The sequence below is a fragment of the Babylonia areolata genome, chromosome 33, assembly GCF_041734735.1.
Source record: "Babylonia areolata isolate BAREFJ2019XMU chromosome 33, ASM4173473v1, whole genome shotgun sequence".
NCBI classification, from domain to species: domain Eukaryota; kingdom Metazoa; phylum Mollusca; class Gastropoda; order Neogastropoda; family Buccinidae; genus Babylonia; species Babylonia areolata.
The window spans coordinates 3,454,845-3,469,537 of NC_134908.1; the positions used below are offsets into that span (position 1 = coordinate 3,454,845).

A 14,693-nucleotide genomic window follows, 5' to 3' on the forward strand; every position below is an offset into this window, starting at 1 on the left:
TGCGTGTGTGTGTCTGTGTGTCTGTGTCTGTCTGTCTGTCTGTGTCTGTCTGTCTGTCTGTATTAACTCTCTGTGTGTGCACATGCGTGCGTGCGTGCGTGTGTGTGTGTTTTGCATCGTGTTGTGTTTCAGAAGAGCTTGAGATTGTTCTTATGAATTAATCTTCCATGGGTTTTGTGTGTGTGTGTGTGTGTGTGTGTGTGTGTGTGTGTTTTCCCTGCAGGTCTACCTTCATGATCGTCAATATGACGTGGCCAATCATACTCATCTCTTCGATGCTCTGGATAAGGTGAGATTATCCATACATAAGAATAACTTTATTATCTCCAACTGGAGAAATTTGGTCACGTGCATTATCACAACACAGACAAGTAAACAACATGGAGACCACAACTGTAGAAAAAACAACAACAGCTATGAGGAATTTGACAAAGACACAAATGTAAAGATATCACATACACCGTTTCATACATTCATTCCACATATTTGCAGGTAATATTTTAAATATAAAAACAAAGAATTGGTAAACATTATTTTTTGATATAATCATGAGCATAACCTACTATATTTCACATTGATTATGATAGTAAGAATAACTTTCTCTTCTCTTAAAGGTAAACATTTATAGGGGTAACCATGTGGTTGGTTGGTTGGTTTTTATCATCATGTTATTTGTCAGACATGAAGATTCTCAACATAGTGTTTTCATGGTACATCATGTCATTTATTGTAATATTGCACTGTTATTCTTTTTTTGTTGTTGCTGAGTTTGTTTTTGTTTTTTGGTTTTTTTTGTTTCGTTTTGGGGGTTTTGTTGTTGTTGTTCCTTTGTTGTTGTTTTTGTGGGGGGCCGGTGTGTGTGTGTGTGTGTGTGTGTGTGTGTTTTGTTGTTGTTTTTTTTGTTTTCTTTTCTCGTAAATAATTCTTTCTGTGTGTTTGGTTTTTCTTTTCTTTTTTTTCTTTTTTTTCATTATTCTGTTTTTCGTTTCTTTTTCTATATTTTTTTTCTTCTTTTTTTTTTTAATATAATTCTTACCCTATCCTGGCTGGGGGCGGGGTTGGGGTGGGGGGGTGAAAAGAAAGGATTCATTTTTTTGTGTGTTTGTGAGCTGCAACTCCCACGTTCACTCGTATGTACACGAGTAGGCTTTTACGTGTTTTTACCCCGCCATGTAGGCAGCCATACTCCGCTTTCTGGGGGTGTATGCTGGGTATGTTCTTGTTTCCATTACCCACCGAACGCTGACATGGATTACAGGATCTTTAACGTGCGTATTTGATCTTCTGCTTGCCGTATACACACGAAGGGGGTTCAGGCACTAAGCAGGTCTGCACGTATGTTGACCTGGGAGATCGTAAAAATTCACCACCCTTTTACCCACCAGGCGCCGTCGCCGTGAATCGAACCCGGAACTCTCAGACTGAAAGTCCAACGCTTTAACCACTCGGCTACTGCGCCCGTCAAAAGGAAGGATGAATTTTGCACATCTCTCCTTGGCCTGATGAATAACATCTTGTTTTGTTTCCTTTTATTTTCCCGTGTGGAGGAGGGGGGTAGAGGGGGTGCAGGGTAATGTGTGTGTGTGTGTGTGTGTGTGTGTGTGTGTGTATTGGGGCTCATGTATGTTTTTGTGTGTGTGTGTGTTGTGTGTGTGCGTGGTGTGGTGTGTGTGTGTGTTGTGTGTGTGTGGGTTTTTTTGTGTGTGTTGTGTGTGTGTTTCTGTGTGTGTGTGGGTTTTTTTGTGTGTGTTGTGTGTGTGTTTCTGTGTGTGTGTGTGCGTGTGTGTTGGGGTCATGTATGTTTATGTGTATTTGACTGTGCTTTCATAATTATCTGTGAGACTGCATGTTTGATGCATATCTGTTATGCAAATGTGTGTGTGTGTGTGGGGGGGGGGGGGCATTTTTTACATTTATTTGCTCATTTATCATCATGTCTTTTTTTTGTCTTTTTTTTTTTCTTTTTTTTCTTCTTTTTTTTCTTTTTTTTTTTTGGTACGCTTATAGTTGACTTCATCAAGTTTTTGCGCCTTATACATATTATTATTAGTAGTAGTAGTTCTTTTTTATGTATTTATCTATTATTTATTTACTTCTTTTTTTTTCTTTTTTTTTTCCTCTTTTTTTCCCTCAAGGCCTGACTAAGCGCGTTGGGTTACGCTGCTGGTCAGGCATCTGCTTGGCAGATGTGGTGTAGCATATATGGATTTGTCCGAACGCAGTGACGCCTCCTTGAGCTACTGAAACTGAAACTGTAACTTGTTTTCCCGTCATCTTCAGCGCATGCAGAACTCTGCTGCCCGACTCGTCCTCAGAAAGAAAAGATCTGAGCACATCACTCCTCTTTTGCAACATCTCCATTGGCTCCCTGTCTCACACAGAATAAAGTACAAGATCAGCACTCTGTTATAAATGTATTCACAAATCTGCCCCTTCCTATCTTTGTGACTGCCTTCATCCCTACACTCCATCTCGCTCTCTACGATCGGCTTCGGATCCACTCTACGCATTCCCAGATTCAAACACTCCACTGTTGGACGCCGTTCTTTCTCTGTCTCAGGACCTTGCAGTTGGAATGAACTTCCTCTTTCATTTCGTCAGGTCTCCGCACTCATCTCTTTCAAGTCTGGCCTTGAAACCCACCTCTTCACAAAATAGCCTCCCTTGCCTGCCCTTCCTTGTCTTTAGTTTCTACAGTTTTAGAGTTATGCATGCGTGTGAATGACTGGTGCGAAAGCGCTTTGATTTGTCTCTGCACAAGATTCAGCGCTATATAAATACCATTATTATTATTATTACTATTACTTAGATTTGTCTCTGAACAAGATTCAGCGCTGTATAAATACTATCATTATTATTATCTTACCGCCACAATTTTTTTTTTTTAATTAATTTCCCCAACCTTGCTACCCCTGACAGTACATCCAAAGTCAAGGTCAGAGCCTGAGCATGACGGAGGTCATGGAGCCCTGGGTGACCCAGATGAACTTCCCCGTGGTCGACGTTGATTGGACGAGCGGCGGCCAGGTCACGCTGACCCAGCGGCGGTTTTTGTCCGGGGGTCAAAGTTCCTCTGGGGGCGACGGAGATTCTGGCGACGAGGCCCCATTCGGGTCAGGGTTTCTTTGTTGTGTTGTTGTTGTTGTTGTTGTCATAAAATCACGTGAAAATATCATTTGTGATGAAAATTAAAACATATTGATATGGATACTTATATAGCGCCTATCCTCGGTCGGAGACCAAGCTCTAAGTGCTTTACAAACACGGAGTCATTTGCACAACAGGCTGCCTACCTGGGTAGAGCCGACTGACGGCTGCCATTGGGCGCTCATCATTCGTTTCCTGTGTCATTCAATCAGATTTCAGGCACGCACACATACACACTCAGACAAACATTTAACATTTTACGTGCATGACCATTTTGCTTATTTACCCCGCCATGTAGGCAGCCATACTCCGTTTTCGAGGGTTTGTATGCTGGGTATGTACCTGTTTCTATAACCCACCGAACGCTGACATGGATTACAGGATCTTTAACGTGTGTATTTGACCTTCTTCTTTTGACCTTGAGCTTCTGCGTGCGCATACACACGAAGGGGGTTCAGGCACTGGCAGGTCTGCACATACGTTGACCTGAGAGATCGGAAAAATCGCCACCCCTTTACCCACCAGGCGCCACCGAGATTCGAACCCGGGACCCTCAGATTGAAAGTCCAACGCTTTAACCACTCGGCTATCGCGCGCGTCAACATATCTCTTTTATGGCATCGAAGAATGTGATATTTTGTGTGACACTTAATGCCACTGAAGAATTCATAACAACAAAATGATTTTGATTATCATAGCGTCTCTTAGCGCTTACTTAGTTTTCTTTAAAATACACGGTTATAATTTCTCTTACTGTGTTATAAAGCAAGTTGTTAAGCTTTCATCACTTTCATATCTTGATTCAATCTTTTCGCTGCTAAGTTAAAATTTTGCTATGTTCATATAATTATATGTTAGACTCGACTTTTGGCTGAGAGACTGGTTGGTGCGTGTGATGAGCCTTTGAATGCACATGTAATTTCCAATCGGATTAATAAAGATGTATTGTATTGTATTGTAATTGTATTTGTATTTCTTTTTATCACAACAGATTTCTCTGTGTGAAATTCGGGCTGCACTACACCCTTTTTTTCTTTTTCTTTTTTTTTTCCCCTGCGTGCAGTTTTTTTATTTGATTTTCCTATCGAAGTGGATTTTGCCAGGAACAACCCTTTTGTTGCCGTGAATTCTTTTACATGCGCTAAGTGCATGCTGCACACGAGACCTCGGTTTATCGTCTCATCCGAATGACTAGCGTCCAGACCACCACTCAAGGTCTAGTGGAGGGGGGGGGGGGAGAAAATATCGGCGGCTGAGCCGTGATTCGAACCAGCGCGCTCAGATTCTCTCGCTTCTTAGGCGGACGCGTTACCTCTAGGCCATGACTCCACTTGTATTGTATTGTATTGTATTGTATTGTATTGTATTGTAACAACATGCGGTTATTACTGTAGTGATGATGATATTGTGGCACTGATAGTTGCGATTTATCCAGCAACGATTGTGGCATTTGTGAATGTAGCAGCAACAGCATCAATAGTATTAGCAGTGGCGTTAAAGTACGTGACTGCTTATGTGTGTGTGTGTGTGTGTGTTTATGTGTGTGTGTGTGTGTGTGTGTGTGTGTGTGTATGTGTGCGTGCGTGTGCTTGTTGTGCGTGAATACGTTCATGTGTGTCTGTGTGTGTGTGTGTGTTTGTGTGTGTGTTTGCGTGCGTGTGCGTGTTGTGCGTGAATACGTTCATGTGTCTGTGTGTATGTATGTGTGTGTGTGTGTGCGTGCGTGTGCTTGTTGTGCGTGAATACGTTCATGTGTGTCTGTGTGTGTGTGTGTGTTTGTGTTAGCGTGCCGTCTGTGTCTCAGTGCAGTCATTTTTGTCCATGTCGGTAACTTTCCCACCCCCCCCCCCCCCCCCCCCCACCGGAAAGTAAAGTTGGACGAGTCCATTGTATGTCTTCTGCACGCGCAGGTACACGTGGGACATCCCGGTTACCATGGCGACCAGCCTCAACTCGACCTATGACGTCACGAGGAGTGACATCACCTGGTTCAAGAAGTCACAGCAGCATTGTGAGTGACGCAAACGTGATCAGCTTTCGGTTATTGTTGTTGTTGTTATTTTCTTTTCTTTTTTTTTAAATTTAATTATTTATTTTCTTTCTTTCTTTTTCTTTCTTTTTTTTAATTATTTTTTTCAAGGCCTGACAAAGCGCGTTGGGTTACGCTGCTGGTCAGGCATCTGCTTGGCAGATGTGGTGTAGCCGTATATGGGTTTGTCCGAAGGCAGTGACGCCTCCTTGAGCTACTGAAACTGAAACTGAAACTGTTGTTGTTGTTGTTGTCTGTCACTTAAAAGAGGAATGATGATACACGCGATGATATTCTTTTTCTTAGACATAGTGTTTGCAACCAAATGGTATAACAAATGAATGAATACTATTCCATTCTATATTTTATATTCCATAAGATATATATATACATGTGTTTTTCTACACACACAGAGAGGTGTGTGTCCGTGTGTCTGTGCGTGTGTGTGTGTGTGTGTAAAAAATGATAATAGAACGTGCGTGTGTGTGTGTCTATGTCTGTTGCACAAAAAAAATAATCAACTGTATATTTCATTCATTTCTTCTTCTTCTTCTTCTTCTTCTTCTTCTTCTTCTTCTTCTTCTTTTTCCATTTTCTTTTTTTCTTCCTTTCTTTCTTTTCTTTCTTTCTTTTTCTTTCTTTCTTTTCTTCTTCTTTTTCTTTTCTTTCTTTCTTTTTCTTTTCTTTCTTTCTTTCTTTCTTTCTTTTATTTCCTTCTTTCTTCTTTTCATTCTTTTCTTTTTCTTTCTTTTTTTTTCTTTTCTTTCTTTTTCTTTTCTTCTTTTCTTTATTTTTCTTTCTTTCTTTTCTTTTCTTTCTTTCTTTCATTCTTCTTTTTCATTCTCTTCTTTCTTTCTTTCTTTCTTTCTGTTTTCCCCAGTGACCATAACGGATGCCGACATCCCCGCCCCGCCTACCCAGGGTGGCCTCAACACCTGGGTGCTGTTGAACGTGCAGCAGTTCGGGTACTACCGGGTCAACTACCCGGAAAGCAACTGGATGGCACTGATTCAGCAGCTGCAGAACGACCACTCTGTGAGTGCAGCGAGGCTTAAAAATTTAATAAAAGAATCAGCTTTCCTTTGCCCGCCAAGTTTTCTGATTGATGACATTTTCTTTCTTCTTTCTTCTTCTTATTATTATTATTATTATTATTCTTTCTTCTTCTTCTTCTTTTGCTTCTTTTGTTTCTTTCTTCTTCTTCTTCTTCATCCTCTTCTTCTTCTTCTTCACCTTCTTCTTCTTCTTCTTCTTCTTCTTCTTCTTCTTCTTCTTCTTCTTTTTCATCTTCTCTTTCTTCTTCTTTTTCTTCTTCTCCTTCTTCTTCTTCTTCTTCTTCTTCTTCTTCTTCTTCTTTTTTGTGTGTTTGTGTGTGTGTGTGTGTGAGTGTGTGCACGTGTGTGTGTGTGTGGTGTGTGTATGTCTGTGCGTGTGTCTGTGTGTACGTGTGTGTGTGCGGTGTGTGTGTGGGTGTGTCTGTGTGCCTTTGTGTGTGTGTGGTGTGGGTGTGTCTGTGTGCCTTTGTGTGTGTGTGTGTGTGTGTGTGTGTGTGTGTGTGTGTGAACATAAAGAATGCAATAGAGTGGAATGTATTACTGCCTAAAAACCGTAAGGCTTGTAAGACGCAATAAAACATAAACACGTTACGAAAAAGAAACATTCATGTACACAAATTCTGGCCAGCCTTGGCCTGTAGTTTCTGGCAGTAGGTTTCAGCTCGAAAGCTTTGGCATTTTTTGGACAACAATACATCAGTTTTTTTGCAATATGTTTCGGTAAATATTGTATTTCACACAACAATTGTCTGAAAGATGAATCTCGTTGTCTTCAGTTTAACGTCTTTCCACTTAGAATGAATCTCGTCTTCTTTTGTGTGTGTGTGTGTGTGTGCGTGTGTGTGTGTGTGTGCGTTTATCAATGTTTCTTATTTCTGAAGGGGAAAATGTTGTGTATGAATATTGCGATTAATGTCGTTAATTGTGCAGCAGTACCCCGGTTGTTAGACGTTTGTTGTTTTGGGGCAGCTGTACTCAATCACTACACGGTCAGACGAAAATGTCGAATCCTACCTTCTTCTAGCCCGCTGAACAAACAAAAGCAATGTTGTTGTAGCAGCCCAAAGGCTTTGAAACCAGCGCCAGTGATGGGTGGTCAGTTGACTATTGATCAGCGGCGACTGGCTGTTGATTGGCGTTGTTTTGTTGATGCCTTCAGGTCATCCACCCCATCAACAGAGCTCAGATCATCAACGACGCCTGGTCCTTGGCCAGGTGAGTGCGACGCACGCGCGCGCGCCGCCGCGCTTACACACACGCACGCACGCAAACACGCACACACACACATACGCATATAACACACACATACACACGCGCGCGCACACACACAAACACACACACACACACACAAGTGTACGCACGTGCGCGCGCACACACGCACACATACAGTATGCATACAACACACATACACGTACGCGCGCACACACACACACACACACACACACACACACACACACACACACACACCACATGCGCATACAACACACACATGCGCACGTACACACATTCACACACATACGCATACAACACACACACACATGCGCACGCACACACATACACATACAACAAACACATACGCGCGCGCACACACGCGCACGCACATACGCAAGAAAGCAAGCGTGTGCGCACAAACACACACACACACACACATATTCTCTCTCTCTCCCTCTCTCTCTCTCTCTCTCTCTCTCTCTCTCTCTATCTATCTATCTATCTATCTCTTTCACGCACTCGTAGTAGTAGCAGTAGTAGTAGCAGTAGTAGTAGCAGTAGTAGTGGTGATCATGGTGGTGGTCTTGTCAGTCAGTCCTATATTATTGTTGTCTTTTACTTCTTTAAATCACACCACACAGACACACACACAGACACACACACACACACACACACACACACACTCACTCACACACACACACTCACACACACACACACACACACACACACACACACACACACACTCACAATCACACACACACACACTCACACACACACACACACACACACACACACACACACACACACACACACACACACACACACAGAAAAAAAAAAAAAAAAAACCTTCTCCAACCCTGCCATTGAGACAGGTTAACTCTCTCCATACGAACGGCGAAAGAGACGACGTTAACTCACTCAGTACGGCCAGTCCTCTCTTCTCCTCTACACAGACCCCTCGGATGTCCAGTGGGTGTCTGAATGACCCAACCTTTAACTTCCGTCGTCAGAATTGTGGCATTCTTTGTCAACATTCACCTCTTTAGTATAAGAGCCTTCCGCTTGCAATATTTTGATGATGGTAATTGGGGAGAAACGCTGTTAACGTCGTCTCTTTCGCCGTTCGTATGGAGAGAGATAACAGCGTTTCAACCCAGTTACCATCATCAAAATATTGCAAGCAGAATGCTCTTACACTGAAGAGGTGAATGTTGACAAAGAATACCACAGTTCTGACGACGGAAGCTAAAGGTTAGGTCATTGAGACACCCACTGGACATACGAGGGGTCTGTGTAGAGGAGAAGAGAGGACTGGCCGTACTGAGTGAGTTAATGAATCGTGATTGCTGTTTCTTCTTCATCATCGTTCTTTTTTCGCCGTTCTTTCTCTTATTGTCTCTGGACCTTGCAATTAATTGGAACGACACTTCCTCTTTCTCTCCGTCAGGTCTCCGCACTCAGCTCTTTCAAGTCTTGGCCTTAAAACCCACCTCTTCCCAAAAATAGCCTCCCTTCCCTGCCTCTTCATTGTCTTCAGTTATTCTAGTTTTAGAGTTATGCATGCGTGTGAATGACTGGTGAGAAAGCGCTTTGATTTGTCTCTGCACGAGATTCAGCGCTATATAAATATTTTTGTATTTTTGTATTTTGTGTTTATTTTTATCACAACAGATTTCTCTGTGTGAAATTCGGGCTGCTCTCCCCAGGGAGAGCACGTCGCTACACTACAGCGCCACCCTTTTTTTTTTTCTTTTTTTTTTCCTGCATGCAGTTTTATTTGTTTTTCCTATCGATGTGGATTTTTCTACAGAATTTTGCCAGGAACAACCTTTTTGTTGCCGTGGGTTCTTTTACGTGCGCTAAGTGCATGCTGCACACGGGACCTTGGTTTATCGTCTCATCCGAATGACTAGCGTCCAGACCACCACTCAAGGTCTAGTGGAGGGGGAGAAAATATCGGCGGCTGAACCGTGATTCGAACCAACGCGCTCAGATTCTCTCGCTTCCTAGGCGGACGTGTTACCTCTAGGCCATCACTCCACATATTAATAAGTATTATTATTATAATTATCACTAAACAGGTCTGGTCAGCTGAGAATGGACATTGCTCTGGAGACCCTCAAGGTGTTGAAAAACGACGACGATTACGTCCCTTGGCGCGCCATTTCCGGAGAGTTGTCCTACCTGGATCGCATGCTGAGTCGGAAAGAGATCTACGGCATGTTTGAGGTGTGATGCTCTGTCTGTCTCTCTGTCTCTGTCTGTCTGTCAGTCTGTCTGCCTCTCTCTCTCTCTCTCTCTCTCTCTCTCTCGAATCATTTATGAAGCCTAAATATTATAGACAACCAAATATGTTTAAATTGAACTTGTTAATGTCCTCAACGTCCTGTGAAATTGTTAGAAACCTTGCTGGGTATTTATATAAAGCTTTCAAAGTCCGAGAAACTATTACGTCATGAAAACACTGTTTTGTTGCTAGGCTAGTTTTCGTTTGAACTTATGTTATATCGAGTTTTTTATGTATGTTGTATTATGTGAAATGTTTTTGGTTTTCTTTGTTTTTGTTTTTTTTATTGCTGTCTGTTCATATACCCCTTCATTAGGGGCCTTGGCCTATATGAATAAATCATCTCTCTCTCTCTCTCTCTCTCTCTCTCTCTCTCTCTCTCTCTCTCTCTTAGGAAGGCAGGAAATAGATCTACGGCATGTTTGAGGTGTGATGCTCTGCCTCTCTCTCTCTCTCTCTCTGTCTGTCTCTCTCTCTCTCTTTCTTTCTTTCTCTTAGGAAGGCAGGCAATAGATCTATGGCATGTTCTAGCTGTGATGTCCGTCTGTCTGTCTCTCTGTCTGTCTGTCTGTCTTTCTGTCTGCCTCTCTCTCTCTCTCTTTCTTTCTCTCAGTGATTGTATCTTAATTTACATACTTTATTGATTTACTTACTCAGTTCTATTGTTGTTGTTGTTTTACACATGTGACTGTCAAACGATGTATTTATGTGCCTATGTATATAACAGTATACCAGTCCTGAGTCTATTTTACTATGTTTGTATTGTACTGTACAGTACGGCGGTGGTTTCAGGACTGCATGGTTCAGGTGGTCAACGGTACCTACCACACCATAGGGATGACCAGTATTGTATTGTAATGTAGTGTTTTGTTGTGTTGTATTGTATTGTGTTGTATTGTATGATGATGTATTGTATTGTATGGTGGTGGTTTCAGAACTACATGGTTCATCTGGTCAACGGTACCTACCACACCATCGGGATGACCAGTATTGTACTGTAATGTACAGTGTTTTGTTGTATTGTATTGTATTGTGTTGTGTTGTATTGTATGGTGGTTGTTTCAGGACTACATGGTTCAGCTGGTCAATGGTACCTACCACACCATGGGGATGACCAGTATTGTATTGTAATGTACTGTTTTGTTGTATTGTATTGTATTGTATTGTATTGTATTGTATGGTGGTGGTTTCAGGACTACATGGTTCAGCTGGTCAACGGTACCTACCACACCATAGGGATGACCAGTATTGTACTGTGATGTACTGTTTTGTTGTGTTGTATTGTATTGTGTTGTGTTGTGTTGTATTGTGTTGTGTTGTATTGTATGGTGGTGGTTTCAGAACTACATGGTTCAGCTGGTCAACGGTACCTACCACACCATAGGGATGACCAGTATTGTACTGTGATGTACAGTGTTTTGTTGTGTTGTATTGTATTGTATTGTGTTGTATTGTATTGTATGATGATGTATTGTATTGTATGGTGGTAGTTTCAGGACTACATGGTTCAGCTGGTCAACGGTACCTACCACACCATAGGGATGACCAGTATTGTACTGTGATGTACAGTGTTTTGTTGTGTTGTATTGTATTGTATTGTGTTGTGTTGTATTGTGTTGTGTTGTATTGTGTTGTGTTGTATTGTATGGTGGTGGTTTCAGGACTACATGGTTCAGCTGGTCAACAGTACCTACCACACCATAGGGATGACCAGTATTGTACTGTGATGTGTGTTTTGTTGTGTTGTATTGTATTGTATTGTGTTGTGTTGTATTGTGTTGTGTTGTATTGTATGGTGGTTGTTTCAGGACTACATGGTTCAGGTGGTCAATGGTACCTACCACACCATGGGGATGACCAGTATTGTATTGTAATGTACTGTTTTGTTGTATTGTATTGTATTGTGTTGTGTTGTATTGTATTGTATGGTGGTGGTTTCAGAACTATATGGCTCAGCTGGTCAACGGTACCTACAACACCATGGGGATGACCAGTATTGTACTGTGATGTGTGTTTTGTTGTGTTGTGTTGTATTGTATTGTGTTGTATTGTATTGTGCGGTGGTTGTTTCAGGACTACATGGTTCATCTGGTCAACGGTACCAGCCACACCATAGGGATGACCAGTATTGTACTGTTATGTGTTTTGTTGTGTTGTATTGTATTGTATTGTGTTGTGTTGTGTTGTATTGTGTTGTGTTGTATTGTATGGTGGTGGTTTCAGAACTACATGGTTCATCTGGTCAACGGTACCAGCCACACCATAGGGATGACCAGTATTGTACTGTTATGTGTTTTGTTGTGTTGTATTGTATTGTATTGTGTTGTGTTGTGTTGTATTGTGTTGTGTTGTATTGTATGGTGGTGGTTTCAGGACTACATGGTTCAGCTGGTCAACGGTACCTACCACACCATGGGGATGACCAGTATTGTACTGTGATGTACAGTGTTTTGTTGTGTTGTATTGTATTGTATTGTGTTGTGTTGTATTGTGTTGTGTTGTATTGTATGGTGGTGGTTTCAGAACTACATGGTTCATCTGGTCAACGGTACCTACCACACCATCGGGATGACCAGTATTGTACTGTAATGTACTGTCAGTGTTTTGTTGTATTGTATGATGATGTATTGTATTGTGCGGTGGTTGTTTCAGGACTACATGGTTCAGCTGGTCAACGGTACCTACAACACCATGGGCATGACCAGCGTCCCCGGCGATGTCCCCATCCAAGTGTGAGTCTTTGTCCCTGTGTCTGTCTGTCTGCCTGTCTGTCTGTCTGCCTGTCTGTCTCAGTCTGTCCGAGGCAGTCATCACCCCTCTTTTGCAACATCTCCACTGGCTCCCTGTCTCACACAGAATCAAGTACAAGATCAGCCACTCTGTGTTATAAATGTATTCACAAATCTGCCCCCTTCCTGTCTCTGTGGCTGCCTTCACCTCTACACTCCATCTCGCTCTATACGATCGGCTTCGGATCCACTCTGTTTACGCATACCCAGATTCAAACACTCCGACTGTTGGCCGCCGTTCTTTCTCTGTCTCTGGGCCTTGCATTTGGAATGAACTTCCTCTTTCGCTTCGTCAGGTCTCCGCTCAGGTCTCCGCACTCAGCTCTTTCAGGTTCGGTCTTAAAAACAGCCTCCCTCCCCTGCCTCTTCCTTGTCTTCAGTTTCTCAAGTTCAGAGTTATGCACGCGTGTGAAATGACTGGTGTGAAAGCGTTTTGATTTGTCTCTGCACAAGATTCAGCGCTGTATAAATACTAATTGTTATTTTTATCCCTCTGGTCTGTCTGTCCCTCCGTCTGTCTGTCTGTATTCTACATCTTTTGGAGGTGTCTTGATGACGTAGGACAGTGACGATGACGTGTGCCCGTTGTGACGTCACAGGTTCCAGCGGGAGCGCATCGTATCGTACGCCTGCAAGTACGGGGTTCAGGGCTGCCGTGACGAGGCTGTCAGCCGCTTCTCTGCCTGGAAGGCTGACCCTCTGAATAACAAGTGCGTGTTTGTTTGTGGGTGTCGGTATATTTGTTTGTTTGTGTGTGTAGGGTTGGGTGTGTGTGTGTGTGGGGGGGTGAGAGTGTGTGGTGTGGTTGGGGTTGTGGTGGAGGGTGTGAGTGTGTGTGTGTGTCTGTTGTGTGCATGGGAGTTGTGGGTGGGTGGGTGTTTGTGTAGATGGCAGGGGAATGGGGGTGGGGGGTGTTTGTTTGGGGTAGGTGGTTGGGTGGATGTTGGTGGGTGTGTGTGTGTGTGTGTGTGTGTTTATTAATGTGTGTGTGTGCGTACGCATCTGGTTGAATGCGTCCATTCATGCATGCGTTTGTGTGTGTGCAAAAATACCTACGTGTACGCTCTCTCTCTCTCTCTCTCTCTCTCTCCATCCCTCTCTCTCTCTCCCCCTCCCTCCCTCCCTCTCTCCGTCCCCCTCTCTCCATCCCTGTCTCTCTCCCTCCCTAACACCCCTCTCTCCATCCCTCTCTCCATCCCTCTCTCTCCCTAACACCCCTCTCTCCATCCCTCTCTCCATCCCTCTCTCTCCCTCCCTAACACCCCTCTCTCCATCCCTCTCTCCACCCCTCTCTCCATCCCTCTCTCCATCCCTCTCTCTCCCTCCCTAACACCCCTCTCTCCATCCCTCTCTCCATCCCTCTCTCTCCATCCCTCTCTCTCCCTAACACCCCTCTCTCCATCCCTCTCCCTCCCTAACACCCCTCTCTCCATCCCTCTCTCCATCCCTGTCTCTCTCCCTCCCTAACACCCCTCTCTCCCTCCCTCTCTCTCCATCCCTCTCTCTCCCTCCCTAACACCCCTCTCTCCCTCCCTCTCTCTCCATCCCTCTCTCTCCCTCCCTAACACCCCTCTCTCCATCCCTCTCTCTCCCTAACACCCCTCTCTCCATCCCTCTCTCTCCCTAACACCCCTCTCTCCATCCCTCTCTCTCCCTAACACCCCTCTCTCTCCATCCCTCTCTCTCCCTCCCTAACACCCCTCTCTCCATCCCTCTCTCCCTCCCTCTCCCTCCCTAACACCCCTCTCTCCATCCCTCTCTCCCTCCCTCTCCCTCCCTAACACCCCTCTCTCCATCCCTCTCTCCATCCCTCTCTCTCCATCCCTCTCTCTCCCTCCCTAACACCCCTCTCTCCATCCCTCTCTCTCCATCCCTCTCTCTCCCTCCCTAACACCCCTCTCTCCATCCCTCTCTCCCTCCCTCTCCCTCCCTAACACCCCTCTCTCCATCCCTCTCTCCCTCCCTCTCCCTCCCTAACACCCCTCTCTCCATCCCTCTCTCCCTCCCTCTCCCTCCCTAACACCCCTCTCTCCATCCCTCTCTCTCCCTAACACCCCTCTCTCCATCCCTCTCTCTCCCTAACACCCCTCTCTCCATCCCTCTCTCTCCATCCCTCTCTCTCCCTCCCTAACACCCCTCTCTCCATCCCTCTCTCCCTCCCTCTCCCTCCCTAA

General features: G+C 44.0%; 1 protein-coding gene across 3 annotated transcripts in view; it reads left to right on the plus strand.

The window, feature by feature from the left end:
* The window catches only part of LOC143277263 (uncharacterized), a 165,988-nt gene that overhangs the window by 144,836 nt on the left and 6,459 nt on the right, over window positions 1-14,693 (plus strand). For all 3 annotated transcript variants that reach the window (XM_076582051.1, XM_076582050.1, XM_076582052.1), the window contains 8 exons: window positions 224-289; window positions 2,920-3,113; window positions 5,058-5,158; window positions 6,057-6,211; window positions 7,391-7,446; window positions 9,525-9,672; window positions 12,383-12,462; window positions 13,119-13,229. In XM_076582051.1, coding sequence (XP_076438166.1) covers window positions 224-289; window positions 2,920-3,113; window positions 5,058-5,158; window positions 6,057-6,211; window positions 7,391-7,446; window positions 9,525-9,672; window positions 12,383-12,462; window positions 13,119-13,229 — 911 coding nt within the window. The remainder of the gene's footprint in view (window positions 1-223; window positions 290-2,919; window positions 3,114-5,057; window positions 5,159-6,056; window positions 6,212-7,390; window positions 7,447-9,524; window positions 9,673-12,382; window positions 12,463-13,118; window positions 13,230-14,693) is intronic.